Source organism: Mesoplodon densirostris, chromosome 10, assembly GCF_025265405.1.
Source record: "Mesoplodon densirostris isolate mMesDen1 chromosome 10, mMesDen1 primary haplotype, whole genome shotgun sequence".
Lineage (NCBI taxonomy): Eukaryota > Metazoa > Chordata > Mammalia > Artiodactyla > Ziphiidae > Mesoplodon > Mesoplodon densirostris.
In genome coordinates, this window is record NC_082670.1 from 5,325,403 (window position 1) to 5,350,917 (window position 25,515).

At 48.1% G+C, this 25,515-nt stretch overlaps 1 protein-coding gene across 1 annotated transcript in view; it reads left to right on the forward strand.

The window, feature by feature from the left end:
• The window catches only part of LY86 (lymphocyte antigen 86), a 51,029-nt gene extending 26,010 nt beyond the window's left edge, over positions 1-25,019 (forward strand). The window contains exons 2-5 of the mRNA XM_060111094.1: positions 875-961; positions 2,219-2,347; positions 21,239-21,291; positions 24,936-25,019. Of these exons, the coding sequence (XP_059967077.1) occupies positions 875-961; positions 2,219-2,347; positions 21,239-21,291; positions 24,936-25,019 (353 nt within the window). The remainder of the gene's footprint in view (positions 1-874; positions 962-2,218; positions 2,348-21,238; positions 21,292-24,935) is intronic.
• The last annotated feature ends 496 nt before the right edge of the window (positions 25,020-25,515 follow it).

Consider the following 25,515-nt stretch of genomic DNA (forward strand, 5'->3'; position numbering starts at 1 on the left):
CGTGATTGAAGAGCGCCCCCAGCTTCACACAGCAGAGCCCTGAAGGCTGGATTTGAAGCTGAGGTAGCTTCATACATGGCCCATCCGTCCACTCATGTGTGCATTTATGGAGTGCTTACTATGTGTCCGACGGCAAGGCTCTGTGCTAGGCACTGGGGAGTCTAAAGAATCAAGTCGATGGCTCATAAAGTGCACAGTTCAGTGACTCACATAACATAGACTCTCAATTAAAATCAGCAGTCCTCTCTGGGGCCCGGTGGGACACATAAAGGAAAAGGACATGGAAAGCAAAACAATACAAACAAAACCAACACTGGCTCTTGCCTTTAGGAACTCTGTGTTTAGGTTAATTATTGTGGGACAGGTCAAAGGGCAAAGTACAAGGTCATACGTGCTTGTACACTTTAAAAAGTATTTCGGATACAGGAAGGAAGGAAGGGAGGAAGGAAGGAATAAAACAGGTATTGAGGACATGGTGGGAGGGGGAAGGATAGGCTGGGACAAAGTGAGAGAGTGGCATGGACATATATACACTACCAAACGTAAAATAGATAGCTAGTGGGAAGCAGCCGCATAGCACAGGGAGATCGGCTGGGTGCTTTGTGACCACCTAGAGGGGTGGGATAAGGAGGGAGGGTGGGAGGGAGACGCAAGAGGGAGGGGATATGGGGATGTATGTATACGAATAGCTGATTCACTTTGTTATACAGCGGAAGCTAACACAATATGGTAAAGCAATTATACTCCAATAAATATGTTAAAAATAAATTAATAATAATAATTAAAAAAAAAAAAGAATTGCTGTGCATTTTGAATATGAGTTTGCAGCATATGCAGCGTCCTCACACCTAATCCGTTGTTTTCTTCTTGGCAGACGCATTACAAGATTTTGGCTTTTCTGTTGACCAGTGTCACAAACAATTATCACCAAATCTCAACATCAGATTTGGAATCATTCTGAGTAAGTAAAAAATTATTGACATAATATAAAACATTACACAACCTCTTCGTGGCCCAGACACCCAATTGCTCATGTTTACTGCAGTGGCTGCTACACCACCGCTCCCCGTCACTCACTGGAATTAACTCTAGTTCCATTTTCGTTTTCATTCCTCTCTCTGGGTAATTTCCAGATAGAGCAGAACTCTCATTTAATGCTGTGCTTTTGTACCAAAAAGACCCTAGGTGCTCATTTGGACATTACAAGCACCTGGAATCAGTATATGCAGCAAAATAAAGAAAATATTTTGAGCCTAAATATTGATGTCTGCTTAAGAGAGACCTTTTTTGCTTAGTTATCTCAGCCACAAACAAGTCTGGTACCAGCAGCACGGTTTATCTTTGCATTATTTCATTCCCCAAATAGCTCTTATAAGTTCTTAAACCTGGACATAGGCAAAGGCATGGAATATCTTCTCCCTCCGCCATGATCAATGAGCCAGAACGCTTTCTGATGGTTTATTTTTACGTGGTCGTGTCATTACCGTTGGTCATTACGTTGCTATAGCTGCTAGTATATCTCCTTTCTAACACAGATTCATCAAAACCAGGGCAGAAGGAGTTAATAAACTGAGCATGTGGGATCACTCCAGAGAAATGGAGGGAACATTCCGGAGGCCAAGGACTCTCATGCACCTTCATATTTCCAGACCCTGCACAGCCTCTGGGCTCTATACCAGCAGCTCCATGGATGCTTTAGGAAGAGACAGACAGGAAAGAGGAATAGAAGGAGGAGTGAGTGAAACCTAAAAGGGAGGGATGGAGAAAAAGGCAGAAAGTCGGGAGCCAGCTCTGCAGAGCAGCCAGAAGCTTCCTGTGTGACAACGGGACAATGTCTGCCTGGCGTCAGCGGTGAGGGTAGGCAGGCTGGACCACAGGCCACTGCTCTCAGGGGAGGCACCTGGGACTACGTAGCTGAGAAGCTGTGGAAGCCAGGCCCCCGGCCGCCACATTCAGGGGCCATGGCATCAGGCCAGGGGAGCAGGTCAACTACCTGCTCCAAGCAGATGAAGTTAGTGAAAGGGCCGCGTTTCATCCCCAGGGCTGTCCCAGTAGCATTGCCCAAATGCTGTTTTACCAAAAAAGAAAACTGTTCCCCATACAGTGCAGACTTCTGGAAAAGAAAGGTCCTTTGGCTCATGCTTTTACGAATTTTGAACACTTTGATGCACAGCAAAACCCACACTAACAGGAAAGCTGGTCTTCCCTTTCCCTTCAGGGGAGGATATCAAGGGGCTGTTTCTGGACATCGCTCTCTTCAGTAAAGGCCTGTCCATTCTGAACTTCTCCTACCCCATCTGTGAAGTGGATCTACCCAAGTTTTCTTTCTGCGGAAGAAGGAAAGGAGGTAGGTGTCTGGCTGGCTGATGGCTGGCTGAAGCCCAGAGGGACGTGGACAGGAGCTTGCGGCGGAGGTCAGGACACCCAGGCCGGCGTCTGGGTTTCCCCCCTCACCTGTGGACGAGCTTAACCTCACGTATCATCACGTGTTGTATAAAAATGACCACACGGCCCATCCCACAGGGCCTGCCTTATGGGGGAGTGTGAACATCAAATGAAATGTGCCTATTGGGTGTGTACAAAGAGAAACTTGTTACTGTTAGTGGTGGCACCTTGTGAAAAATGACTAGCGACAGAAAGAACCAGTAGCTTCCCCAAATCCACTGAGATTCGGTGTTTCCAGGCTTCTCATCAGCGATCCCTTTAGTGGCAGGGTCTCCTCGATACACGCTGGCGGGATAAAACGAAGCTTTCCAAACGTCACTGTTGAACTGTGGTCGTTCCCTTTGAGTCAATGGCCAATAGGGACGTTAGGTATCTTGACTCAAAACATATTGAATAGAAGCATGAAACCCACTGTATTATCTCCTCTTTCTCCAATTCACCAACCCCCAACCCTCTGCTATTCGTACCCCACTCTGGCCTGTCCCCTCCACGTCCTCCTCGTCCTCACCATCACCTTCACTGAGGCCCTGAGATGCCTCTGTGTATTTAACTAAAACTTGGGTCTGACCTGTGACTGACCTTCCCCGGAAGCTGCTCTCGTCCCCCTTCCCAGGGCCTCCTTCCCATCACCATCAGCCAAGGGGGAGCAGACCCTTAATCCCACAGCCCACAAACACCTGCTTCTCTATTTCCACATTCACGCAAACTAGAGAGAAATCAGCCAGTTGTGCTTTCTGAACAAACAATCGAGAAAAATTGGGGTCCCCTTCCCATCCTAAGGGATGCAGACAAGGGAGGTTTGTGCAGGAAAATGGGGGAATTTAAGGGCGTGCAGGCTGGAAGAAGCAGGGTGGGCTTGGCTGTGATGTGCAGATGACAAGCTCAGCTCAGCCCTCCCTCCCGACCCTCCTCTCTGCACCCCGAAGTGTGGGACTCAGCTCAGTTCTAGCACCTTCCATGTTGGCCTCTAATCGTTCACTCCCATTTGTCATCCCCAAGAGACTTTCTGTGGATGGGGTGCTATCATCTCCATCTTCTTATTCCCAGGATATTGAATGTGCTGATACATAGGGAGTGCTAAGGACAACACATATACAGAGTGAAATAGCTAACTCAATATTAAGCACTGGTACCACACACTGTTCTAAGAGCTTTTCATTCAGTGAGTCATTTACTTCCTACCCCACCCTCAAGAGTTAGTATTATTAATACTCTACAGATGCAGAAAACAAGGCACAGAGTTTTAGGACCTTGTGCCGTCACAGAGCTGGTGAGAGACCCATGGCTTCAACCTGGACAGGCTGTGGCTCCAGAGCCCTAATCTTGGCTTCTAAGGAATGAACGAGCAAAAGAACCGACAATGAAATGTATGAATGTGCCTTCTGACCAGGAGTTTCTTTCAAATTATTATTTAAGAACTCTTTCTGGCCAGTGATCTGACTTTGTTTCAAATCAGGACATTTTAAAATTCTTAACTAACCTACCAAAGAATGATTAGTCAGTTTTCCTTTTTCAACTGACTGGAAATATTTCTGATTAATCGGCTGTATTGATGTGTTTCCCCAGCACGGTGAACTCTTCATGAGTTGGCCCCTATTTAACTTTTTCTACCTGCCCTCGGCCATGCCTGTACCAAACTCCGCTCCCTACAGTCAGTCTCCTTCCCACTTCTCCCTTCCTTCCTTCAACACTAAGTCCCTACTCCGTGCCAAGCACGCTGGGGAGCCTGAAGATGAACCAAAAATAGTTTCTTCCTTCAAAGACATTCATGATTGTCTGAAGGGATTGGAGATTCACAAGACAACTCCTCCAAGTTGCATTAAAGAGGTATAAAATGCCAAGGAAACTGGATGGGTAGAGGTCATTCCCAATGGATTCAACCTGTTGGAACAGGGCAATCTGGGAAATTTAATACAGAATTACTTTCCTGATTGCCTTAGGTTCTTTGAAAGCCAGTTAGAAGCTACATATAATATAGCATAAAATGCTGATGGTCTGCAAGCGTTCCTGATTTTACAGAATGTTTTGGAGGACCTCAAAGCATCTTGAACTGATAACTAAATAATAACCCCCCTGAGAAAGATTGACGTCTTCATAAGCTGATATCTCTAGCCGGCATCTATTGTCCTATCTCCTGTCTTTGGCTTATCTTTCCAGTGTTTCTCCCAAATAAGTATTCTTGAACCCAAATGTATGGTATGCATTCTTCCAAGAATACTGGCATAGTGGTATGCTTGGAAGCACCGCCAGCTTAGTAAGAAAGGACACATACTGGGGTGTCCTTCACTCCTTCCTTCTACTCCCTGGATAAAGTCTCCCCATCTCCCTCCTGGATGACGAAAATAGCTTCTAATTGGTTTCCCTCCCTCCCTACTGCCGCCAGCATGGTTTTCTCAAATACCGATCTGATCATGTCTCCCCTCTTCCCAAAAGACTCCAAGAGTCCCCATCTCTACAGAACAAAGTCTAAGTTCTTTAGTGACCAGAGTTCATCACACATTTGACTCTAGCCTGTTTCTAGACACATCCTGCCCCACGAGGATGCACCCTTAGCACCAGCTTTATCATAAGTCATTTGCCACTGTCCGACCACACCCTGTGTTTTCACCCACATGACATTGTTCCGATGGTCCCCTTAGCCTCGAATATCTGTTCCCCCTTTGTCTTCTGCCCAGACCTAACTCAAGGATCACCTCCTCTGGGAAACCTTCCTCCAGCCCCCAGCCTGGTGAAATGTTCCCTCTGGATCCTCTTGGAGAATCACATTCTTACTTATCTCAGCTGAAATTATACTATATAGTGTGTGTGCAAGTCTTCCTTGAAGGCAGACACTTCAAACTGTCATCTCCCTGAAGGAAGGGGGAATCTTTCTTGCTCGTTTCTATCTCTGCAGACCTGACAAAGAGATCCTGGCACTGAATAAAGATGCAATAAATAATTGAATTTGCATATGATGGATTAAATGCAAGTTTACCAGCCCACTTCGGAAGTGCCCATCTGATGATGTTTATGAGGGCCACAGACAAAAAGCATGTCAAACCCTAGTAAATATCTTGGTCCTCCATGTTTAAGAAAACGGAACTACTTTTTCCTCCGTGAATGGTTTTAGTAAGTTTAATAAAACAGAAGAGATATTATTCCCAAAACTGAGGTAGTCCAATTCAGTTCAGCAGCTTGAAAGGCTGGTGTTTATCTTATCTGAACACTGGGCAGCCCTGCAGCCATTTATTGGCTTTCTTGCTGTGGGGCTAATAACTGAACAGGTGGGCTGAGAAGCTGAACTTGGGGAATTGCCAGGACATTTCAGATAGTATAAAACGATCAGAAAAGCGATACACGAATGCGGCATAAACAAATGCTTATGTCAATTACATAAGCCAGGAAAGAGTAAAATCTTACATTCAGAGGCTTCTTGGGTTATTAAACTTTTTTAACCCACCCACAAGCCTACTGCAGTAATGCTTCTATTGAAAAGAAGTGATTAGAACAGGGGAAAAAACGGCACTGATGAGAAGTGAAGTCAATTCAAGCTCAAACACCAGTGGTGGCTGGTGACGTATTAAGGAGAAAGCTGAGTGCCTCCAGGGTTGCAGGTCCTTCTCACCAGAGCGGTGACAAGGCTTGTTGTCCACCACAGGCTACACAGTATGTACGGTATCAGCCGCAGTTGAGTTGTGTGATGTTTCCACGGCATTACGATGCATTCCTCTGCACCCAGCAGGCTGTTCCCCAAGCCAGATAACACTACAGAATGGGTCAGGCTTAGTAAGACTGTGTGAATAAAATGTTTCCTTTTCTTCTGCATCTTCCACAGCTAGCTCTAAGGCAAAAGCACATGGGATTCGAAGAGCCAATGATGCTGTTTTGACATTCGCATTTAGGGTGTGATGGATAATTTGGGGGAAACAGCCTATATGTCCAATTATAGGGAATTGGCTGAATTCAGCCAATTTTTCAACTAAAGGTACAATCTGCTGTGCTTTTAAATGATGTTGTAGGAGATTATTAAGTTACATAAAAAGATACTCATAAGAATATTGTTAAGTGACAAAGAAGCTGCTTTAAAAGAGTACCCACTATTGGATTTTGTTTTTATTAAAATGTATGTAAGTGTATATACCAAAAAAACTCTGAAATAGTATACACTTAGGTGCTAATCATGATTACCTCTAAATGGTGGCACTGCAGATCTTTTTTCCATCTTTTTGGAAATCTCTTTTGTTATTATAATAAATTTACAAGGTTGTGCTTTTAAATATTAGTTGATCTTTGTAGGAAAGGCTAGAGAGGATGAATTCTCTCCCCTCTGGATAGTAAATAAGAGTTTTCAAAAAAGAATCATGGGCTTCCCTGGTGGCGTAGTGGTTGAGAGTCCACCTGCCAATGCAGGGAACACGGGCTCGTGCCCCGGTCCGGGAAGATCCCACATGCCGCGGAGCGGCTGGGCCCGTGAGCCATGGCCGCTGAGCCTGCGCGTCTGGAGCCTGTGCTCCACAACGGGAGAGGCCACAACAGTGAGAGGCCTGCGTACCACAAAAAAAAAAAAAAAAAGAATCATAATCTACTTAACACTCAATGGTATTTGGAGTTACACAGGATCTGAATCAAAGTGTTGGATCGTCTGGTATCCATCCTGTACACTTTCCCTATGCTCCCCCTTTATTGGCTGTGGGTTCACTGAGCAGGAACCAAAATCGGCCCCTGTTTTACTTCCTACTCTGTCAATGCTCCCCTGTTCCTTTCTCTCCTCCTGGCATCAGGTCATATAGGTCCATTTGCTTTGCTTGATCTTGATGCTTTCAAACTGGCTCCATCCATGTCTACGACTGAATTGGGATTAAATTGAATGTTCCTAGAGACCACACCTAATTACTAACCCTGAGGAGGGAAGCTGCAGTAAACTTTTTTTTTAACATCTTTATTGGAGTGTAATTGCTTTACAACGGTGTGTTAGTTTCTGCTGTATAACAAAGTGAATCAGTTATACATATACATATATCCCCATATCTCCTCCCTCTTGTGTCTCCCTCCCATCCTCCCTATCCCACCCCACTAGGTGGTCACAAAGCACCGAGCTGATCTCCCTGTGCTATGCGGCTGCTTCCCACTAGCTATCTATTTTACGTTTGGTAGTGTACATATGTCCATGCCTCTCTCTCGCTTTGTCCCAGGTTACCCTTCCCCCTCCCTGTGTCCTCAAGTGCATTCTCTAGTAGGTCTGTGTCTCAAGTTATAAGAGTAATGCCGGTAGAATCTCCATGTGGTTAGATAGTGTGTGCCTGCGTGTGTGCACGTGTGCATGTGTGCACACGTATGCACAGGATATATAAGATCATAAACTAGGAGACCTTCAGGGTAAGGGATCTTCTTTGACACTTGACAGCTGTGATTGACATGAAGGAAACACGATGAGAGGACTTGATGTCATACATGTATCAGAATCCCAGAGAAGACAGCAGTCCCGTGAGAACTGCTGATGCATGGTGCACCCGTCCCTGTACATGTGCAACAACCGCTTTCCAGAAGGAGCAAAAATCTATTATGAAATACACACAACAGATACTGCCATACTTCACTTCATGCAATATATAGGCTACAGGCAAACATTAGTTGTGGACTTAATTTTAAATGCATTGGGAAAGCTTGGAATTAAAATAAATATGACAGTGACACGTTTTGCAAGCTGATGAGTCAAGAAATAATTGCTCCCTAGTTTATCTTTTATGTAAATCCAAACCTACCTACATTCAGTGTTTGTCCAAAGTGGGGAATACATCATAATTAGATGAATTTCAATATACAGCAGAGAAGATCCCCTGAGAACAGTTTTTCAGGTCTGACATGACATTGCCCGCAAGGCAGATACTATCCCTGACAGCAGCTAAGGGACGCTGCTGCAAATCTCCCTGATTTCACATCTATGAATAGATGATGGTGAAATCTTAGTGGGCGTTCATGCCAGCCACCTGTCCTCTCTCCCTCTTGTAAACCTGGGCATTTCTTGTCTGTTCTGGTTCACGCTGAGCACGTGAGCCCGGCCATCGCCTGAGACCATCAGTTGCAGAGGCTTCTCAATCTGACCGTAACTATACAGAGTTCAGTCCCAACAGCTCTGTCTAGATCAGCAATTCACATTTCATCAGCCAGAGCTCCATTGTCCTTGCTGACTCTGTTTCTAAGTGCTCCTTTTCTCGGGTCTAAGAAATGGAAGAAATTTGGAAATTGCCTAGATTTGGAAAAATTCCCACAAACACTTTCTGCAAAATGCCTCATACCTTGCACCTATAGGAGAAAACAGGACAAAACACCTTCTAGGCAAGTGCTACCTTGAAGAAGTTCCACCGTTTATCTATGCCAACGGCCCAAAAGCCTCTATCAAGCACACCGCAGCCTTACCTCGGGCCTCAATTTTCAAGGGTTTTGCATTCACGGCACACGTTATTAATAAATGCAGGCCCCAGGAACTTGGTCACTGATTTCTGCTCTAAAAGAAGGGGAATAAGTGGCTTTACCTGAGGCCACAGCTTAAGAATACATCTTCTGGGCCTCCCTGGTGGCGCAAGTGGTTGAGAGTCCGCCTGCCGATGCAGGGGATACGGGTTCGTGCCCCGGTCTGGGAGGATCCCATATGCCACGGGGCGGCTGGGCCCGTGGGCCATGGCCGCTGAGCCTGCGCGTCCGGAGCCTGTGCTCCGCAACGGGGGAGGCCACAACAGTGAGAGGCCCGCATACCGCAAAAAAAAAAAAAAAAAAAAAGAATACATCTTCTCTGGGGTAGCATTGCCGGCCTGCTTGCTCATCTTTGATTTCTGGGCCGTTGTAGACCTCTTGCTTCTCCAAGTTGCTTTGCTTCAGGCTTTCTGCTCTGCTGGTCCTTGGAATGTTTCCTCAGTCTCTCCCCATCCCAGCTTCTGGGCCTGTCGTTCACCCACCACTGGTCATAGCCCAGAGGACAGTGTGGCCTACGTGGGAACTCGTGTGTCTTGGTTCCGTTTCCTCTGGATGAGTCAACAGACCCCTGAAGGGAGTGATGGTTCTCTGCCACCTGGGGATCACACAGGTTCTCTGCCGTCATCGTCCTCGTCGTCATGTTAGAGCTGCAGGCAGCATGCTGCCAAAACCAATATTATTTTCTAAGAAGTTTCTGCTGCCTGCCTCACCACTGGAGAGCGAGCAGCTTAGCCCGGTCCAGTGGTTCTCAAACTCGAACCTGCCTCAGCATCACTTGGAGGATTTCTTCAACCACAACCTGCTGGACCCACCCCCAGTGTCCCCTTCAGCACCTCCGGGGAGGAGCCTGAGAATTTGCCAAGTCCCCAGATGAGGTTGATGATGCTGGTCTAGGGACCACACCTTGGGAACCACTAGCCTGGTTACGAATCAGCACAAGGTTGGAAGCCAGACTTACACAGTGACGAACCATTACTGTCCCTTATGGTTACGTGACTTCAGGCAAAATTACCCTGAGCCTTGGTTTCTGCATCTGAAAACAAGGAAGTACAAGTGACTTCACAGGATTGTTGTAAGGATAAAACTGGACAATATATACAAAGCCCTTAGAATAGAGTCTGGCATACAGGACGCGCCCAGTAAGTGATACATGGCAGCGGCTTCCTGAAGCTGATGAGGGATTTCTCAAGCAGGGGCTCTGAGCCCCTGAAGTCATCACTCTCAGGGTGGAAGTCTGCATGTTCGCAAGGCCTGGAGAGGCAGCAGAGCCTTGGAGGCTTGGAAGCTCAGGACCTTTTTCCTCAGAGGTAGCAGGAGGCTGACTTGGGTCCAAGCTGTGTATTCTCCGGTGGCTGACAAAGCAGAGCCTACGCAGCCCCCTCTTGCCTCTGGGGAGAGAGTCCTGTCTGCATTTCTCATGGAATTGGAAATTTGAAGCACCAGCGATGTAGCCTTCAGCCTTTCTTCTCTTCATGTTTTATTCTTTGTCTGCATACTTCAAGTAGCTGTGGATTTCCTGCTTGTGATAACCAGGCAGCAGCTGCTGCTGCAAATTCATGGAGAATCAACAAAAACAGTGGTTTATTATTGCATTGGCAGAAAATGCCCACCCTTGAACTGCCAAAAACAAAACAAAACAGTAGAAACCATGGTCACCCTAGAGAGGGGACCAGCAATGACCAAGCCAAAAAAAAAAAAAAAAAAAAAAAAAAGGACTTTTTTTACTAGAAAGAAAGAAAGAAAAGAAAGGAAGAAAGAAAGGAAGAAAAGAAAAGAAAGAAAGAAAGTGAGAAAAAAGAAAGAAAACATATTGCCTGTGAAGGAATCCTGTAGCCCTGGGAGCTTTCCCTCCATCTTCAAATTCATGCCTTTTTGTAAATGAGCCAAGAATGTGTCAAACTTGTCCTTTGAAATCCATCAATTCTTTATTTTTGTTGAGCCCAGAATATTGAGGCTAATGATGACCTAGGACCAAAGAATTTTTCGTTCTCCAAGACAATATGGGATCCTTTACAAATTCTCGGCCTGTTGTGGAATTAATTTCATGAATCTGATTCAGTGACTTACACTTCCGTGTAATAATCATTTAAGAAACTAGTTGAGAAGGCCAACTCCCAGCTCCCCTGTATCACTCCAAAACTCGGACCCCATGGGTGGCTGGTAACAAAGAGCCTGAAAGCCCTGAGACCCCCAATCTGAGGGGGGCCTCACGCTGTGATGTCTATTTCATCATTTCCAGTCACAGGGCTCTTTCCTGTGGCTGCCACAGGCGTCTGAAGACCAACTCAATTTCTTCTCTTCTCTCTCCTCCCACCACCATCTTCTTCATTTCCATTTCTGGGAATCTAATCAGCTCACCGATGCACAATTTGTATTTTGAGAGTTATAGTAAATGCTTAGCCACAGAAATCCAAAACTAGCTTGTAGGGAAAAAAACTTAAATTCTCCTTCCCTTCTTACTGCCAGACATTACAGGTCTCACAGAGGAAACCTGGGCAGCAAAGACAAAAATCCCTTGTAGGAGGGATGAAGTTGGAGAAAATCATTTCACCTCCTGGGCCCTCCGTGACTTAATCATTAGACCTGTGTCCAGTACAGTAGCCACTAGTCTCATGTGGCTATTGAGCATCAGAAATGTGGCCCATCCAAAGTGAGATGTGCTCTGAGTGTAGAGTATACACCGATTTTGAAGACTTTGTACAAAAAAGTAGTATGAAAAAAGGATTTAAAATATCTCATCAATACTTTTATATTGGTTGTATACTGAATTACAATACTTTTAATATTCAGGTGAATATACATGTATTATTAAATTAATTTCACTTGTTTTTGTTTCCTTTTTTTCAAATACAAATTACAAATGTGGCTCACATTATATTTCTATTAGACAGTGCTGACCTAAAACTGCACCGTCCAATATGGTAGCCACTAGTCACAGGTGGCTATTTAAATCATTGACATTTAAACGAAGTTAAAAATTTAGCCATGCTAGCCACATTTCAAGCTCTTAATGGCCACATGTGGAGAGCAGCTGCCATATTTAATGCTGCAGATATAGAGCAGTGGCATCTTTGCGGAATGTTATATTGAACATCTCTGACCTGGTAGTTTCTATATGGCTCTAAATTTTTTTAACCATCTGTCCTGAGTTCAGCTGTATGAATTTATGCTAGAAATTTCACTCTCTAGTCCAGCCATAGGCCCGGGTACCTTCTCTTTTGCTGAAATCCTAGATGATGCTGGTGTCCTGGTCCCAAAGGGCCCTTTGCTGGGACCCCAAATCCAAACAAGCCACCACTCTTGGCCCCTCTCTGAGTCCAAAACCAGTGTATTAGTTTCCTACTGCTGCTGTGACCAATCACCACGACCTCAGTAACTTGCAACACAAATGTATTCTTTTACAGTTCTGGACATCAGAAGTCTGAAATCAGGGTCAGCAGAACTGTGTTCCTTCTGACGGCTTCGGGGGAAAATCCATTTCCTTGACGTTTTTAGTTTCTAGAGGCAGCTGGCATTCCTTGGCTTGTAGCCTCATCACTCCTCTCTGCTTCATCCTCACATCACCTTCTCCCTCCAATCTCCTCCCTCTTATGAGGACCCTTATGGTTGCACTGGACTCACCCAGATAATCCAGGATAATCTCCCATCTCAAAATCCTTAACATGATTGCATCTGCAAAGTCCCTTTTGCTTTGTAAGGTAGTATTTACAGGTGCTGGGAATTAGCACGTGGACATCTTTGCTGGGGCGGGGGGAGGGCATCAGTATCCTGTACAATCTCCAAATGGAAAACCAGTACAGCTTGTCTGAACTGTGCATACCATGACCATGTGAAGAGGCCAAATAATTGTGCATAATCCAAGGAAAACTCATACTCTGTATGTTTTCAATGAAAAATGTCCTCCTAGAAGTCACAGTTCTGAGAACTTCACAGATCATACAGCTGCTCATGTAGCTGGGGCAAGATACGGGTTTCTCAGTTAGGGGATCCTATCACTGCTCAGAAAAGGTTTGCCTTATTGGGCTGTTCTTGTCGCCCTTTCCCAGACCCCATAAAGCTCCCACCTCCCATGTCACCTGCCCAGAGGAGCAACTATTTGGCTAGAAGTCAGTGACGAGACCCATGTGTGAGAACATTTCTCTAAAGGGAGTAAGATGGACAACGAGCCCTTATAGGAGTTTGTCATTGAGAAGAGGCCAGCGCGCTATTAGGGTAAAAAGAGCAGGTAACAAGCACATCTCTGAGTGGCTGGAGAGGTGGAATAGCAGGGCCATGAGTGAGTAAGCCCTGGAAGGATGCTCATTTTATAGTTTTGTACATGATCCATTGCAAGGACACAGTGAATGTCTCCAAGTATAAAGAACAGTAGGTTTCTCTAGTAGTAAAAGGTCATACAGAAGATCTCACAAGCCTGTTTGAATGGACAGGGAAAGAAATCAAAGTAGTCCGCGTGGGCAAAACTAAGAACACTCGTATAGAAGCCCAAACTCTGATTAGATAGTCATGAGCTCCAAAGTACCACTGTGATTCTGACAAGGACAAGCTACGATTCCTGGAACAGGCTGACCCTCCATGCAGCCAAAGGGGCCCACAACCGGCTGGACATCTCGTGATATGCTGGGGATGAAACTGATCATGTTCTAACCACTGAGCCCCCAGTAGCAGCAAAAATGATCCTCCCAACGAAAGGGTCATCTGACATGCCAAGGAATCCCAAAGCTTTCAACTTCAGGTTTTTAAAGCTTACTTTATATATTACAGGCTACACCACTGGGTGCACTACTCAGGGACAGTACAACTCCATCCAGCTGAATGACGGGGAAAAAGCCCGAGAGGCTGGCCAGGCGCCTCTCCCCTCCTTTCTCTGCTCCCTCTTCCCTCAGACTTGCTGGCGCCCTCCCAGCCGCACCCACATCCCGCTCACCCCCTTCCGGGCACAGCTGCGGTCATCACATCCTTGTCCCTCTCTCTTCGCCCTGTCCTCTCTGGAAGGGTGAGGCTGGAGCCATCACAGGGACATCCAGGGCATCCATCCTCCTTCCTGTTCTTTGGGGCTAAAGTCAGAGAACAGGTTCCAGGGGCTTCAGATGTACATTCTAGGCTGCATGGCTCCATCGCCAGAAACAGGTCCAAATATATTGGCAGCCAGGTTTCCAGGACCACCTCTAGCTCCTACATGGCCTTCATACAAACTGGGAAAAGTGTACCTTCTGCCAGGAAGCATCTCAGTTTGGGGTCCCTCCTCGCCCACAGCAAAGCCAGAGACAAGGACTCAGGGGGTAATTTATGGGATAGTGACGTCAGGATGCAGGGTGAGAGAAGAGTGAGACAGACTCGGGGCAGGAGGAAAAGCCAGGGAGCCATGTGTCAGGGACCTGATTACCAGCGTGGAGTAGGGTCGGCCCACTGGACCCTTGGGGAACCGAGATGTGTGTCTCAGAATCATCCCTCTGAAGGTCAGAAGGCTGCGGGCATTTATCTCTGGATTCCAATCCTCCCTGGTTGAGGGCGTCCTCCAGGGGACACGGTCCTGGACCGCCCGGTCGCCCTCCATGGGCTGCTGAGCAGCAGGAAAGTGGGAAGCCCTTGACCTGGGAGGATGTCGGAGAGCGTGGTGGCTGCCACCAGGGCCGCCGTGACTCCACGGCGGGCTAAGGGACATGGCCCGGGACACCAGGAGTCTCCACTCCCACTCACATCCCCTGTGGCCCCGTCTGCTATACTGCACCGGTGTAGCTACCAGATCACTCTTGAGATGGTGCAGGCATGCTCACAGCGCGGAAGTCCTCCTCTGACCTACCCTCGGGGGGGACCTGCCAAGGCTCTAGAGGGTAACAGGCTACATGGCCCAGGGGACAGAGAAGCTGACCAATCAGGACACACCAAAAATATATAATAAAAACATCAGATCTGGGCCTGGACTTAGCCTGGGGCTACCTGCTCACACCTGCCCGGAATCCACTGAAACCTTGATGGGACCTCAAGGCTTTGGGGCAGCGCAGGGGTTCAATTTACAGCCGCATCCGCCCCGGAGGCAGTGAACACTCCTCTGTGTCCCCACCCCAGGCAGGTTCTTTACTAATTTAAATGAGGGTCCTACCCAGCAACTAGCTCAGCACTGCCTGGTGGGGCCAGAGATGCTGACACACCCTCTGGGGTCTGAGACCGAAGGAAGCAGGGCTGGTCAGAGCTCGGGAGCTGAGGATGTGGTTCACAGGCGGCCGCATCTGGGGCCTTTAAGGAAATGCCCGAAGGCAGAGAGGAACAAGTGTAGAGTTTACTCAGAGTAAAGCGCTCACTCCCTCTCACTCCAGAGACGAGGCTCTTGGTCCGCCCGGAACCTCCCTCTTCACCCTGGGACCACTGCCCACAGCAGCCCATGTTCACGCTTCCTGGACCCCACGACGCCGCCCACTCACTGGACGGCAGGATGTGGGCTGTGTCCTCCTAGTTCAACGCTGCCCCCCAGTCCCTGGGGGTCAAATGGGAGTAAATGAATAAAGGATCCATGTAAAAAAGTCTTTGCTCGGAATATACTAATTGGCCTATTTTTGATAAATTGTAACTCTAAGTATTTTTACACTGTCAAGGACCTTAATGATGCTTAAATATGGATGACATTTTTGTAATAAGTTTGAAAGACCGGAGGGAATTCCCATAAGATACTAGCAAGGGCTGGGAAATGGTGAGATTCCATCTAACGGAATCCACACAATCTACAAGCACTTCCTTCCAGGCCATGATCTGCCTCGGTTACTGAGCAGCTCCCAGCCTCATATCAGTCTGATCCACACTCTTTGGGACCTTTAATGTCCACATTTTAAAATCCATTTCCTCTCTAAAAAGACACTGTGTGCCAACCACACAAAGATCTGGGTCCCCAGAAAAGCTGATGGGCAGAAATGACTTCAAGTATTCAGAAGCAGAAGGGTGAAGTTCTTTAATTCACTGCACATTAAAAACTGATCAAGATTCCAAAAGAAGGAAAGGAAGAAGTGGGTACAGCCATACTGGGGCTCTTTCTATTGTATTGGAGTGTGAGGATGTTAATTAAAGGAATCTCCGAATCGGCGATGATCTGAAAAAGGAAGGTGTTGTTTCATCAGGTTAAAAAACAAAGATAGTTTCATGAGTTACTTGCAGCAACTCTCAGGGACTTCGTGGGTCCCCAGAAAAGCTCCAGTTGAAACTGTAAAGTGAAGAAGCTCTAGTTCATGACACTCGTTCACCCCAGTAAAGGACCTTAATAGTGAGGCACAAATTAGCAAATCGTAGAGCATTAAATGAGCAAAACAAAATGCTAGATATCATTCGACTGGTGTTCTTCCAAGGACAGCACTCATACATTTTTTAAAACAGAAGTTAAAGAAAAAAAAAAAAGATACCAGCAAAACTTAGCCGTTGTGCACATGGGCTCAGGAAGAAGATTCCCAAACCCAGCCTTGGTGTGTTTCTCAGCATCCCCTACACAAGCCGTCACACCTCACTCTCCTTCACATCCAGTGAATAATTGTACAACGAACAGCTGCTGTCTCTACCCTTACCGGGGACCCCAATCTTCTCCGTGAGCCGACACACAAACTCCGAGTCCGCTCAATGCCTTGCAGGTGACGTATTCCTACTTCTATTTTGCAAGTGCAGAAGCTGAGTCGCAGGATGGTTAAGCAAATCATCCATCGACACGTAGTGAGTAGGAGAGCTGGGCCCTGAACCCATCTATCAGCCTCCAGGGTCAAGCAGTTTGTACTGTGTCACCTTAGAACACTAAATAGAAGTATGAAGTGGGTACAAGACGTGTCCGAGGGAATCCAACCAGACCTGACGTGGATGGGCACACTCACTCCCGTCCTGGGACCCTGCTCCTGAGTCAGCTGTGTCCCCTTCCCCAAGGGCCAGCATGAGGGATTTTAACTGGTTCATGCCCCTAGCAACCATGGTCCTTGAACTGCAGGCAGCAAAAACCTAGTCCAGCCAACAAAAGCAAAGGGATTTTCTTGGAAGGCTACCTAGGAGTCACAGAATCAGCGAGAAGGCTGCAAGTGGACAGCTCTAGACTGAAATGAAGCAAAGCATCTCGTGCCAGAGTAGATGGGTCCCGAGTCTCTTCGACCCTCCACTCAGATTGTCCTGACTTGGGTCAGAGTGTACACTAGGGAAGAGATAATAGATAATGTCCTAAAAAGAAACCATGTACTGGCAGCTGGGCCCCTGAGCCGCAGAACCCCAGGGGCAGCATGGATCCTAACGTGAACGGTGTGCCCTGGGGCTGTAGACCCTCCAGCCCTACGGATGAAGCCCAGCAGCCCCGCGGAGCTCTCTGCGCTCAGGCTCACCGCCCACACCCTCGGCTCACTCCTCACACAGCTAACTCTATAGCTAGTCATTGTCTCTTCCCCAGTCACACTGGAAGATTCCTGAGGATATGATTCAAGACCTCAACATTTCTATTTCTAATACCACATCATACACAGCAGCAGTTTCCAATAAACCTCTTGCTTATATCCACAACCAAATATGTTTCCTTTTAACGACGAATGGATCAGTACATTTAGAGCCATGAAATAGGAACGTCTTCCCCCCCACCAGGTTTGCGTGGCATCCCCGCAAGGTACCAGGAAGTGACCGTGGGAAGGAAGGGTAGGACATGGGCATCGAACAGAAGCCAAAGGCTATGCTGAGCACAGGTCGTGTGGTGGAAGTTCATGCCCCTGATACGGCTCCATGTGGGCAGCTGCTCTGGCCCCAGCCACGCTGCCCCTGCCCCTGCCCCTTAACTGGGAAGAGCTTGGTCTGTCTCCAAATACTAACAGAGCAGCTGTTAAGTACCAGGTGCTGGGTGAGGCAGGAAGTCACTGTGCCATTAAAGAGCCTGGCCCCCGACGCCATCAATAAACCGATAAGCGTTCGTTCTCCTGCATCCTCCCCCACCATCCCTCCACCCTCATCACCACAGTGGCTGCCCTGAGTGGCTCCTTCCCTAATCCTGTCTTCTCTGTCAGCACGTGCCAGACCTGGACCCTTCCAGCTGGAGGAGGATTACAATAGCAGGCGCAAGAATGCAGTTGGTTGGCAAACCGCATCCTGGCTCTGGGTCTGCTCATTTGATGGCCTCATTTATTAACCATATATCGCACCCCAGCCATGTGTTAGGCTCTGCGCAGTGTACAGTGAGCTGTGTAAACCAGGAGACACAGAGGTCCTGACCAGAGAAGGAAACAGCCCTGTAAACAACTGAGTACCGTTCTGGGTGCTCAGTGATTCAGATGGTTCACATAACATTCTTGTCTACTGTGGCATCACACCTAGCATAGCGCCTGGCCTCTTTTAAATGGACGCGAGTAGTGTGGGTTGACAGATGAACTAGGCAAGTCTTAGTTCAGTGTTTACCATGTGCCCGTCCCTCTTCGAACTCTGTTACAAGAGTCTTACGTGTGCTAAATGTGCACAACATATGGGGTGGATATTATTATCAACCCATTTCCTTTTAAGGAAACTGAGGCATAGGTAATCCGTTTACTTGGCAAGAAAAAGAGTCAAGATTCAAGCCCAGCCCGGATCGTCTGGCCCCAGAGTCTGTGCCACTCTGCTCGACGTATGCTAAGTGCACGGTGCTGGGGGATCACAGAGGAGACAGCCACTGTATGAGGTTTCAGTATTCAACACTGACACCACGATGTCTCAGCCCCTGGACCCCCTCACCTCCAACACCCACGCCCCCCTTTCCGCCTCAGCACCCTCTCCCATGTGAGCCCTGCACGTGGTCACTGCAGCAAGGGCGCCATTTCTGAAATCTCACCGTCAAGCCGTCCTCCCTGTGGCTTCACCACATCCTTCAGCTCATGTACTCTAGGTCGTAGATTGCAGCGATGGAAACTCCATCCAGCCGACTCCACCGCAGATTCTACTATCGATCAACCCCTCCCGCCTTCATCGTCTCCCTTACCCTCCTCAGATTCCATGGTCTGTTTTCATCAACTTTCCTGCATCTCTTCCCAACAGCCTTGCCTTTCTCTCCTTACATTTGTCCAGCAAGACCCCCACTCAACCATCTACCCCCTCTACCCTGATCAGAGCTACTGAATGTTGCTGAGAAAATACACATCTGGGCTGACGGCAGTCTCTTGAAATTTATGCCACAAATCTCAAAACAAAACCCAAAAAACAACAAACAAATGCAACACTGCCTAGCAATCCTGTCGTTTTCAAGTAACTTTCTCCCGCACCGTCCACGTTCCTCCACCTCTTTGCCCATGACCTTCACTAAGAAACAGAAGTAATCAGACAGGAGCCTGCCATTGGCCCACCGGCCAATCTACAGGTCTGCCTAGGTCTGAACCTGTTCTGCTCTGTTTTCTCTCCTGTAAATATGGCAGCCATCCTCGTGCTCCTCTCAGAGGCAAAGCCTTCCTCTCCCACCTTCTGAAACACTCATCCTTTCCATTATTTCCTCTCTTCTGCATCTTCAATATCTCTCAAGATCATTAACTTCAAACCACAAATATGGTACAGTGTCTCCATCTTAGAGAAACAACCTTCTTAACCCACACCCTCCTCCAGTTTTCATTCATTTTTTCTGCTTCTCTCACCTCCGTATCAGTCTTCAACTCACCCCATTTGGGCGTTTGTTCTCACTTCTCCAGTGTTCCTGTCAAGGTCACCCAATGACCTCCATGGTGCCAAGTCCACCGCACATTTCTGTCTTTATCTTACGTAAACTCTCAGCTGCATTCAGCATGGTCGACTGTCCCCTCCTTTTTGAAAACCATCCATCTCCTGGCTTCTCTGCCCCCTCCACTTCCTGGTTACCCTCCACTCCATGGCCATTCCTTCTGAGTCTCCTTTGCTGTCCTCCCCTCTTCTCCCTAACTCCTGAATGTTGGAGGGACCCAGGAGTGGTCCTGGCCCTTCCGCCTTCCCTGCCTGTTAATTCTATCTTCCTAGGGGAGGTCTCATTCTCATCCTGACTCCAATAGGTCCTAGCTCTATCCCTGACCTCTTCCCTCATATTCCAGATTCATGTGACCAACTGCTTTCAAGGACCCTTAATAACCACCTCCCAGAAATAGGGCTCTTTAGTTAACACACACACACACACACTCCTTCTTCTCGAGCCCCCCCATCTCAGTGAGTGGTACCCCATCTACCCAGATGCTCCGTCCTAAACCCTCCCGATACCATCCTGATTCCATTAGCGTTTCTCCATCTCCCCCTGACCACCACGCTTCACCAGCCCATCACTCTCCTCGGCCACTAAACAGCCTCCACTCTAGGCCTCTCCACACAGCGGAATGATCTCTTCAAAGCATAGATTAGGTATCTCCACTTGACTTTTTTCCACCTGGCTCCTTACTGTGCCCTCAAGGCCCTGGAACATGTCTCCCCTCAGTCTCTCCAACTTTCTCTCTTCTCAACATGGACCCTTGTGGTCACTCTGCTTTGGTAAATCCATCTGCCTTCCACCCTTCCACATTCTCAAACTCTTTTCCGTATCAGGGCCTTTGTCCTTATTCTGCAGCGCTGCAGTGCCCTTCCCCCAGCTCTTTAAATAACTGTTATATTAAAAATAGAGAACCAACAAGGACCTACCGTATAGCTCAGGGAACTCAGCTCCATATTCTGTAATAACCTAAATGGGAAAAGGATTTGAAAAAGAATAGATATGGGTATATGTATAACTGAATCACTTTGCTGTACACCTGAAACTAACACACAACGTTGTTAATCAACTGTACTCCAATATAACATAAAGTTTTTAAATAATAATAATTGCCTCATTGTCCTCCCTCAGGGAGATCGTATCATGCAACGTCGTCTCCTTAGAGACGGCTTCCCGGACCAGCCACCTTCTCAAAACATGGCATCTCCCAGTTTGTAACTTTAGCAAATATTTATTGAGTGCTTTCCAGACATTGCTATCAGTGCTTTATGTTGATTAACTCTCTTCATTCCTCTCAGCTCTGTTATTGTCATTATTATACCCATCTTAAAAATGAGGAAACAGCCCAAAGAGGTCAGAACTATCCAAGGTCAATCAGTTATCAGAAGCTGTCTTAGGATCTAACCTTGAGCATCCCAGGGCCAGCCTGGCCTCCTAACTGTCACTCCATCTGCCTCCCTCCCATGACCTGCGTGTCTCCTTCTCGCACTTTTTACAGTCTGGATGCTATATCTCATTTAGTGATTTATGTACCATCAGTCTCCTCATTAGCATATAAACAACGTTTGCACAGAGACATTTGTCTTCATCAATGGATCCCCAGAGCACAGCAAGCAGAGATAATAGAGCAAATCGTTTTTGTTTTCAATGATTGAATGACCTCGTGTGTTTTGTCTGTTTCTTCAGAGCAGATTTATTATGCCGGCCCTGTCAATAATCCTGGATTTGAAATTCCTGAGGTAAGGTTTTGGTTTTCTGTTTTGTTTTTTCCTTAATTACTGTATCTAGCAGTTTCTTAAAGGAGACGCAGAGGAGGAGGAAAGAATTAAACTAAAAACTTAAAGCTTTTGTGTGGCCCGTCACGAAGAAAACCCTTTCTCCCTGAAGCGGCTACCTCGTCGTGGGCACTCACTAATGCTTGACGCACAGGTTTTGGCATTTTGGTATTTAACACTTTTGTCCTGTGGGGCAGCCCCTGTGTAGACAGCTCCCATGGGGAGGGATCCTGGGGCCCTGTCCTGCAGGTTGGCCGTGTCTGGGGGGCCTCCACATGGCTAGAGCTGTTGAGGTAAGGGCGGCAGCCACAGACAGGCTGGTCGTTCAGAGAAAGTAAGAAACACACAGCCCGGAAAGCATAAAGCTCCCCAGTTACCGTTCTCGCACAGTATTCACGAGCTACCACCCAGTAAATAAACAAAATGACCACGTCCTGCACATTCACTAGTGAGGTTCACAGCTACGAGTAGATTTTTCCTCTAATTCCTTTTCATTCAATATACTGTGACCTTATGAAACAGCTGCACTCCAGCAGCTCTGACATAGCGATCCATTCGCAACACACTACTCCTGAGAGCATCCTTCAGAAACACATCAAAAGAATCACAAAAATGTAATCATTTTCATTTTTTGGTCTTCAACTTCATCCTTTGCATCTTCCGAAACCTGATACGACTCTAGAAAAGAATCTCCTTCTCCATAAAGAATCTCTTGAACTCGTTTCATTTCCCTGTATGTTTCCTTTCTGTCCCAGCCTCTGGGTTCCTCAGTTTCAAGCCATCAAGTCTCCAGACTATGTTGGACTTTCACTAGTGTTGCCCTGGCAGTTAAGAAGTGTCCAGCCTTCCAGAGTTTTCTCCTCAGGCCTTTCAGCATAATATGAGAGTTGCACAAACTCTCTTCCAGTCTAGGATATGAGACAATTTCTCTCACATAGTTTTTGCCTTAAATCTTTGCCATTTGAATTCTTTTTCTTCCTCCATTGTCCTTTGGACCCTCCCCACACCTCCACTGGAGATTGACTTAAAATTTGCAAACAATTAACTTTTGTCTTGCATTATTAACTTTAAAAAAAAAGTTACTCTTAGCAATTGCTGTGAAATAGAGGTGAAAGAACTTAAAGTCACAGGATCACTTTGAAAGAAAAGGTAGCAGAGATGTGAAAAGCTTTATTGCAACCACCTGGGATGCGTGAGTGAGCGCATTACCCGCGTCCTTCAACAACAGACGGTACTCCTCGGGGCACTGCCCCACGTGAGACTAAGACAAGGCCAGGTCACCTGGCCCCTGGCCTCCTTGTTCAAGCACCCACAGATGCCCTCTGCCCAGCCCTCGTACCTCTTCCCTTTCTGGGGCCTGGGCCTGGGGAGCAGAAACCTGGCCAGCCCTGACCCTGCCCCAGCCAGGCCTGACAGGGGACAGAAGAAGAGTGGACACATGTGATCTGTCACGTATGCAGCAGAGGCAGCTGGAGGCCTTAATCCCCAACTTGAGCTCTCACGCTGGCCCAAGACCAGCCCGGTGCCCCTGGCTGACAGCCAGCCTGCAAGGCTCAGAGACTTTGCTTCCTAATATGGGACAGAAATGGTGTGAAGACGTTTGGTTTTAAAAGACCTGCCCCAGATCCTGCCTCTTCCCGCCACATCCCCCAGAGATGGGCTTTGTGCTAATTCTACCCCCGCTTGGCTGAAAACTTTTCCACTCAGTCTTCAGTGTCTTGGTATTATTTTCTTTCTAACACAACCAGCCCCTTGGCCCCAGTGGAAGTGCTGCCTGCAGCGGGCGTCTGTCTATGGCTGCCGCTCTCTCACTTAGAATTTAGAGGCCCTTTGGGCTTCCAACTTGGATGCCAACTGGCAGGTACGGCCTGAACTGTGTAAGTGCAAAGGGTGCAACTACAAACTCCTACCTGACAAATCCAGCGCTCTTCAAACAGCAGAAAGACCCCTGTTCTCTGTGCATCATCCTCTCCTCCTGCCCACAGGTGGGCCCTGTTGCCTAAATACTCTCGCCCCCTTAAAGCAGTATGTATGTCTCGTAATTTGTAATCTGGAACGCCTTCATTCAAATACTACTTCTTTCACTAGGCTTAGAAAGCAATGGGAAAAATTCAGTTGGTTTTCAGAAACTCTGTGTGGTGTGTACTTAAATGCACAGGGACAGTTAAAAGTAGCTGATGGTGATAACAATGATGGTGATGATGAAACACCATCAGACGCAAATGTGAGCTGGTCTTTACTCAGAACTAATTCTCTAACCTTTACACTCTGATTTAAAGTCCTAACACTGCTTCTGAAATCACAGCTGCTGCTATTTGAGCAGACTCAGGGAGCCCAGACCGTCAGAGAATCTTCAAGGTGAAGGGTGCCTGAGGTCACCCTCAGCAGCCCTCACGCCCTGAGACACCATCCGTGCTAGGAACTCACTCACTCCTGGGCCTCTGATAGTTGCTACAAAGTGCCTCTCTCCTAGCCCGAGACCTTTCATGCAACATCTATCCAGTGGTCCGATCTGTTCCTTCCCTCTGGCTTCTATAGATTAAATGTCTTCCCTTCCTCGGGTGACAGGCTCCTCAAAGGTGTGCCAGAGTTTCCTGAGTTTTTCTTCTCAGGACAGAGAGTCTGCAGATGTGGCCCTACCATGTGGCTTGCGGGGCCGGGTGGAGCTTCAGCCACAAGCACGGCAGACGTGGCTCAGGCCTGGGTTCCTTCTGCAGCTCCACACGGCCTGGCTGGCATTTGCTGACCACAGAGGGAGTCCTCTGCAGTGCGCTGTCGCCAGAAAGGGACCCTAAAAGGCAGAAATACTTTCTCTAGCGGAGCGTTTGGGTTTCATGTCATTGGATTTTGCTGCCCCCGCTGCTTCCCTCTTCTCGGGAAACGACACTTTATCCCTCCTGTTGCTCAGGCCAGAGTCCTCGGGGTCACCCCGACCCCTCTCTTTCCCACCACGTGGGTTTCCTCAGCCAATCCTATCAGCTCTTTTTTCCAGATCCATCCAGAATCCCGCCCCTCTCCCCATCTCCACCACCTGCTCCAAACCTTCGCCACCTCCTACCCGGTCTTACTGCTTCCTACCCGCATCCCCGGCTCTTTTCCCCACGGCAGCCGGAGGGATCCCGCTGACAGGCACGTCGGGACAGGCCACGCCTCAGGTGGAAGCCATCCCCAGCCTCTCCCCCTCTCCTCCTGGGGGCCTCTCCCCCGGAGCCCATCGGGCCCTCACTTTCCGCGGTCGGCATGGCGTGCTTCCGTACCACCTTCAGGTCCTCACCCCAACGTCACCTGCTCAGGGGACCTGCCTCGACCACCACCCTCCCTAAAGCTGCAAACCAGCACACGCCAGCCCAGCATCCCCTGGTCAGCCCAGCACCCCTGTGGGAGCTCCGTCGGGAACACGAGACCCCTCGGGCTTAGCCATTCATCACGGGCACCACCTGTGTCCCCCAGCCAGCCCGGGAGCCATGGCGGGTGGGGACGGTCTGTGTGGTTCGACTTTATCCCCGCTGCGTAGAGCAGAGGCTGCACATAGAAGGGCTCCGCAACCGCTTGCTGAAAGTTGATGGCTCTGGGCTCACACACCTCCTGCTTTCCCCGTATCCCTTCAGGGAGAGTACCAAGTTCTGCTAGAACTCTACACCCAGGACCACTCCACCGTGGCCTGCGCCAACGCCACCATCATTTGCTCCTGAGCATCTCGAAGTGCGGCGAGCTGTCCCGTGGGAACCGCAGCTTCTCACACTCACCCTGCCGTGAGGAAGGACCAGCAGACGACAGAGCCAGCCTCCGGGGACGTGCAGGTGCTGAGTTCAGCCCCAGGACCACAGATCCCCAGGCTCTGCGCATGTAGTGAAGCCCCCGGAACATCTGCTTCTCAGGAGCTCCTGGGGGTCATCCAGCAGTCTTGAGGGGCCGTCCCTCTTCCCTAAGTGCTCACCTGACATCACTCACCTTTTTTCAGCTCCTGGGGGCCCTTCCTTGGTCGCCCAAAATAAAGAAACTGGCACCACAATTGTGCCTCGTGGTTTGTTAAAGAATCTTGGTACAATCCTGTAGCTCTAACATAAGTTCCTCTGCACACACAGCCAGGGGCTGCCACAGCATCGGTGATGCTGAGAGATTCAGGACAGTGGTGGCCCAGCGGCAAGGACAGCACTGGGGAGGGAGCCGTGCCGTCTCCTGGGGAAG